The 6522-nt window shown below is 39.8% G+C and overlaps 1 protein-coding gene across 1 annotated transcript; it reads left to right on the top strand.

Annotated features, from left to right (window-relative positions):
- Positions 1-21: 21 nt before the first annotated feature.
- LOC118387575 (14 kDa phosphohistidine phosphatase-like) lies at positions 22-5169 on the top strand. Its single transcript, XM_035776069.2, has 3 exons — positions 22-328; positions 679-806; positions 1009-5169. The coding sequence occupies exons 1-3, from the start codon at positions 163-165 to the stop codon at positions 1099-1101; spliced, it is 387 nt and encodes a 128-aa protein (XP_035631962.1). The 5' UTR covers positions 22-162; the 3' UTR covers positions 1102-5169.
- The last annotated feature ends 1353 nt before the right edge of the window (positions 5170-6522 follow it).

Below are 6522 nucleotides of genomic sequence, written 5' to 3'. Positions count from 1 at the left end.
CCATCCCCCTTTTTATTTCCGGAAGTGTGATACAGACCATTTACCATAACTGTCCACATTGATCATCGCAGAAAGAATTATCTACTATTTCAAATTGAATAATTATCCGCTGTGCGAGATAGAACTCTACGTTCCATTTCGTGAAAGTATTTTCGTGAAAAAATGTGTACTCAAACGAAGGCTGCTGCTCTCATTGCGAACATTCCAGAGGCAGAAATCGACCCGACTGGTGTGTTCAAATACGTTCTCATTCGAGTACACAGTAAAGAAGACGGCGACGACTCGAGCGTAGATATTGTACGTGGATATGCCTGGGCCGAATATCATGGTAAGAGTCCAATATTGTCATGTTTTTGTAATTCAGAGTTGGCTGGCTAGCTAGCTAACTGCTGTATGGTTCATGTCCATGTTACTGTCCAATTCTACATAACCTAGTAGCTACTCATACTGTACTGATGCCTACGAGCCAGTAGGTGGGGCCTTTGTCACTGAAAAATGCCAGAGCAGTCGGTCAGTATTGGTTTGGCCTCCACTGTACAGCAAAATAATTACACCATGTGACTAGTTTTCTATGCACGTCACAGTGCTTTTTAAATATGTTGTATTTTGAGAGTATTTTCAAGAGCCTTGTTCTTAAACTTTGAGTAGAGTACCGATCTTGTGTTTTTGTCACTGCAGCTGATATCTATGACAAGGTAGCAGAGGAGCTTGAGAAAGGAGGGCACCTAGATTGTGAATGTATTGGAGGAGGAAGGATTAAGCATGACTGCCAGTCAAAGAAGATCCACGTCTATGGCTACTCCATGGTAAGAGAATGCAAAATAATGTTATTTCAGTGGAACTCATGTACACCCATTGATTGGGTCTTCTAGTACATTTGTGACCATAACAATTCATCCAACATTTTGATACAATTTCTAATATTGTAAGACTGATATTGCATCTCTTAAGTTTAGTTATTTACTAGCAGCCAAGTTATCATCTCAATTCCCTTCTTGTTCTTTGCAGGGCTTCGGAAAAGCAAATCACGCTGTTTCCACAGAGAAACTGAAGGTGCGCTACCCTAAATACGAGATCACCTGGGCTGATGAGGGATATTGACCTACACTGGACCCGTCTTGGTTCAGGCCTATCTCCTTTCTGTGTCAATAAGTGTGGGCCAATAGTACACAGCAGAACCTCAGTGGCATCACATTATGTGAGATCTGAAGACAAACCTGTCAGTACAAAGCTGAAACTGGGACTAAGACTGACACAGTACAGAACAACAGTGCTTGATTTTCTATTTTGTTTCAGTGAAACAATAGATGGAAAACATATTACTTAACAGAAGTCGTTTTATGTTTAAACATAAAATGAATAAATGCTTGCGTTGATTTAATAAATGGTAATGTATGCTTTATTAACATGAAGTCATGAAGCTAAGGACATTTACATCATACAATACCGGTACCTGAACAGGATAAAGTATGAAATTCCATCTCCGGTCATGGAATCAGAACTATTATCATGTTGAGCAATGTCAATTTCAAAACACAGGGGAAGTAACGCACTCCATCTTTCAAAATAATTTCCTCTGGTTTCAGAACAGAAAAACTCCTCTGTCATAACTTTTGTCTACTTTATCGCACTGTGCGTTCATGTTGTTTTGTCAGCCAGTTAACTTTAAACTGCTGATCAACCGCTACGTGGGTAATGTGGGTATCAAATAAGGTCAGGTGAACTCGGTGATCTGAAATGCATTAACCTCCGATGTTGCCATACAGCTACCATGCAGCTGTGCCAAACAATGTTAGGCATGTAAGAGCTGTCACACTACCACATAAGAGGTCAACTGATTATGATTTTAACGCCAATACCGATTATTGGAGGACCAAAAAAGGCAAATGCTGATTAATCGGCATATGTGTGTGTGTGTGTATGTGTGTGTGTGTGTGTATATATATATATATATATATATATATATATATTTATTTATTTGTAATGAATGATAATTACGACAATACTGAATAAAGAATGAACACTTATTTTAATTTTAATATAATACATAAAATCCATTTAGTCTCAAATAAAAAATGAAACATGTTCAATTTGGTTAAAATAATGCAAAAACAGTGTTGGATAAGAAAGTAAAAGTGCAATATGTTCCATGTAAAAAAGCTAATGTTTAAGTTCCTTGCTCAGAACATGAGAACATATGAAAGCTGGTGGTTCCTTTTAACATGACTCTTCAATATTACCAGTTAAGAAGATTTAGGTTGTAGTTATTATAGGAATTATAGGACTATTTCTCTCTGTACCATTTGTATTTCATATACCTTTGACTATTGGATGTTCTTATAGGCACTTTAGTATTGCCAGCCTAATCTCAGGAGTTGATAGGCTTGAAGTCATAAACAGCGCAGTGCATCCCAGCATTGCGAAGAGCTGCTGTTTGAGTGAATGCTTACTTGCTGCCTACCACCGCTCAGTCAGACTGCTCTATGAAATATCAAATCATATACTTAATTATAATATAATAAACACACCAAAATACGCGCCTTTGGTCATTAATATGGTAAAATCCGGAAACTCTAATTTCGAAAACAAAATGTTTATTCTTTCAGTGAAATACGGAACCGTTCTGTATTTTATCGAACGGGTGGCAACCCTGTCTAAATATTATGTTTACATTGCACAACCTTCAATGTTATGCCATCATTTTGTAAAATTCTGACAAATTAATGACGGTCTTTGTTAGGAATAAATAGCCTTTCAACAGTTCGCAACAAGCCAGGCGGCCCAAACTGCATATACCCTGACTCTGCTTGCACTGAACGCAAGAGGAGTGACACAATTTCCCTAGTTAATATTGCATACTAACATTAATTTATTTTAACTACATATGCAGGTTTAAAAATATATACTTGTGTATTGATTTTAAGAAAGGCATTGATGTTTATAGTTAGGTACATTGTTGCAACGATTTAGCTTTTTTCACGAATGCGCTTTTCTTAAATCAAGTTGAAGTAGGCTGTGATTCGATGATAAATTAAAAGGCACCGCATTGATTATATACAACGCAGAACAAGCTAGCTAACCTAGTAATATCATCAACCATGTGATTATGTGAAGATTGATTGTTTTTTATAAGATAAGTTTAATGCTAGCTAGCAACTTACCTTGGCTCCTTGCAGCCACAGTGTCCTTTTGATGCTGCACTCGCGTAACAGGTGATCAGCCTGCCACTCTTCATGGATTGCAATGTAATCGGTGTCCAAAAGGCTGATTACTGATTGTTATGAAAACTTGAAATCGGCCATGATTAATCGGTCAACCTCTAGTATGTGTATATAAAAAATGTACAAAATATGGCAAGTCTACACTCAATCAAGGACCTAAAATATACACCCTTAATAAAGATGAGCAAAAATGACAGTGTAAAATAAATAATTAAAATACTGAGGTATATTGTATGCTAAAAAAAAGTAGGAAAATGCTTACATTTTATACTAATACAATTGCTCAGAGAAGTAAATGTTTAACAAAACCTATATTTTTTTCTCAAAATGATAGGCATTAAAATTGACACTAGAGGTCTTCTGGGATCCACCTGTACCAAATCGAATGTCATATGTGAAAACGCCCTAAATAATTTCATGGGTCTGATATGATTTGCACGGGTCTCTGGTACAGTGCCTTGCGAAAGTATTCGCCCCCCTTGAACTGCGACCTTTTGCCACATTTCAGGCTTCAAACATAAAGATATAAAACTGTATTTTTTTGTGAAGAATCAACAACAAGTGGGACACAATCATGAAGTGGAACGACATTTATTGGATATTTCAAACGTTTTTAACAAATCAAAAACTGAAATATTGGGTGTGCAAAATTATTCAGCCCCCTTAAGTTAATAATTTGTAGCGCCACCTTTTGCTGCGATTACATCTGTAAATCGCTTGGGGTATGTCTATCAGTTTTGCACATCGAGAGACTGAAATTTTTTCCCATTCCTCCTTGCAAAACAGCTCGAGCTCATTGAGGTTGGATGGAGAGCATTTGTGAACAGCAGTTTTCAGTTCTTTCCACAGATTCTCGATTGGATTCATGTCTGGACTTTGACTTGGCCATTCTAACACCTGGATATGTTTATTTTTGAACCATTCCATTGCGGATTTTGCTTTATGTTTTGGATCATTGTCTTGTTGGAAGACAAATCTCCGTCCCAGTCTCAGGTCTTTTGCAGACTCCATCAGGTTTTCTTCCAGAATGGTCCTGTATTTGGCTCCATCCATCTTCCCATCAATTTGAACCATCTTCCCTGTCCCTGCTGAAGAAAAGCGGGCCCAAACCATGATGCTGCCACCACCATGTTTGACAGTGGGGAAGATGTGTTCAGGGTGATGAGCTGTGTTGCTTTTACGCCAAACATAACGTTTTGCATTGTTGCCAAAAAGTTCAATTTTGGTTTCATCTGACCAGAGCACCTTCTTCCACATGTTTGGTGTGTCTCCCAGGTGGCTTGTGGCAAACTTTAAACAACACTTTTTATGGATATCTTTAAGAAATGGCTTTCTTCTTGCCACTCTTCCATAAAGGCCAGATTTGTGCAATATACGACTGATTGGTGTCCTATGAACAGAGTCTCCCACCTCAGCTGTAGATCTCTGCAGTTCATCCAGAGTGATCATGGGCCTTTTGGCTGCATCTCTGATCAGTCTTCTCCTTCTATGAGCGGAAAGTTTAGAGGGACGGCCAGGTCTTGGTAGATTTGCAGTGGTCTGATACTCCTTCCATTTCAATATTATCGCTTGCACAGTGCTCCTTGGGATGTTTAAAGCTTGGGAAATCTTTTTGTATCCAAATCCGGCTTTAAACTTCTTCACAACAGTATCTCGGACCTGCCTGGTGTGTTCCTTGTTCTTCATGATGCTCTCTGCGCTTTTAATGGACCTCTGAGACTATCACAGTGCAGGTGCATTCATACGGAGACTTGATTACACACAGGTGGATTGTATTTATCATTAGTCATTTAGGTCAACATTGGATCATTCAGAGATCCTCACTGAACTTCTGGAGAGAGTTTGCTGCACTGAAAGTAAAGGGGCTGAATAATTTTGCACGCCCAATTTTTCAGTTTTTGATTTGTTAAAAAAGTTTGAAATATCCAATAAATGTCGTTCCACTTCATGATTGTGTCCCACTTGTTGTTGATTCTTCACAAAAAAATACAGTTTTATATCTTTATGTTTGAAGCCTGAAATGTGGCAAAAGGTCGCAAAGTTCAAGGGGGCCGAATACTTTCGCAAGGCACTGTATGTGTTATTTTAACTGACTTGTCCAGAAGGACCTGTACAGATACAAACACAACTGCCGCAGTAGAGCGAGAGAGGCATTTTTATAATTTATGCTGGTGCTCTTGCTTTTCACGAGAGTGGCGCATTTAGCTTGTTGTTGTTGGCCAGTCATAAGTAATCAAAGCGGCAATCAGAACTCCATGTTCATGTCATCTGACCAAAGCACCGGTTCCAGTCCAAGTGCCAATGCCGTTTAGCAAACTCCATGCGTTTACATTTACGATGTTGACTAGATAAGCTCATGCGTAGGAACACGTCAGGTTGGTTCATGGTAGTGTCTAAAGTGAAGGCACACTCTCCCAGTAATGGTGTCTCCCATGATGAAACAGTCCTCTCCATCCTGCCGAATGCATCTCAAATATGTCCTCTGGGACCCAGGTATCAATTCATACAGTACATTGAATCAATAAAAAATGCTTGCTTTTCTGATCTTACTGCCCTTGTCCGACTACCTTATACAAACAGCAGTTTTACTGTCAAGGGTTAGCAAATGTGCCACACTGTGCCCCTCCCCCAGTACAATATAACGTTTTAGATAACCAAATAACAAAGGTTAGATTTATCATTAGGCTTCACAGGGCTGCAGCCTGCCCCACTGTAGGCCTCTGTGCATAGGGAGGGCACTCATCAGGTGGTGGTGTTGGCATCCTGAGAGCATCAGCGTGCGTGGCTGGAGGCCACCTCTTCCTAGGTCGCATCCCCACCTCTTTCCAGATCCACTCCCAACGTGCTGAGGGTTGCCGTGGAGACGTGGCTATAGACTCTTGGTCACCTATAGTTCTTGGTCACCTCCCTGACCAAGGCCATTCTCCCCCGATTGCTCAGTTTGGCCGGGCGGACAGCTCTAGGAAGAGTCTTGGTGGTTCCAAACTTCTTCCATTTAAGAATGATGGAGGCCACTGTGTTCTTGGGGACCTTCAATGCTGCAGGAATTGTTTGGTACCCTTCCCCAGATCTGTTCCTTGAGGAAATCCTGTCTCAGCGCTCTACAGACAATTCCTTCAACCTCATGGCTTGGTTTTTGCTCTGACATGCACTGTCTACTGTGGGATCTTATATCAGAATGTATGTACCTTCCCAAATCATGTCCAAACAATAGAATTTACCACAGGTGGACTCCAATCAAGTTGTAGAAACATCTTAAGTATGATCAATGGAAACAGGATCCACCTGAGCTCAATTTAGA

This window comes from Oncorhynchus keta, chromosome 9 (genome assembly GCF_023373465.1).
Source record: "Oncorhynchus keta strain PuntledgeMale-10-30-2019 chromosome 9, Oket_V2, whole genome shotgun sequence".
NCBI lineage: Eukaryota > Metazoa > Chordata > Actinopteri > Salmoniformes > Salmonidae > Oncorhynchus > Oncorhynchus keta.
This window is presented reverse-complemented; position numbering and strand designations above follow the sequence as displayed.

Excerpts from the sequence above, each read along its gene's own strand:
- LOC118387575 (XM_035776069.2), top strand. The coding sequence starts at position 163 with ATGTGTACTCAAACGAAGGCTGCTGCTCTCATTGCGAACATTCCAGAG. Across the intron at positions 329-678 it reads TGCCTGGGCCGAATATCATG|CTGATATCTATGACAAGGTA; the intron begins GTAAGAGTCCAA and ends TTGTCACTGCAG. Across the intron at positions 807-1,008 it reads ACGTCTATGGCTACTCCATG|GGCTTCGGAAAAGCAAATCA; the intron begins GTAAGAGAATGC and ends TGTTCTTTGCAG.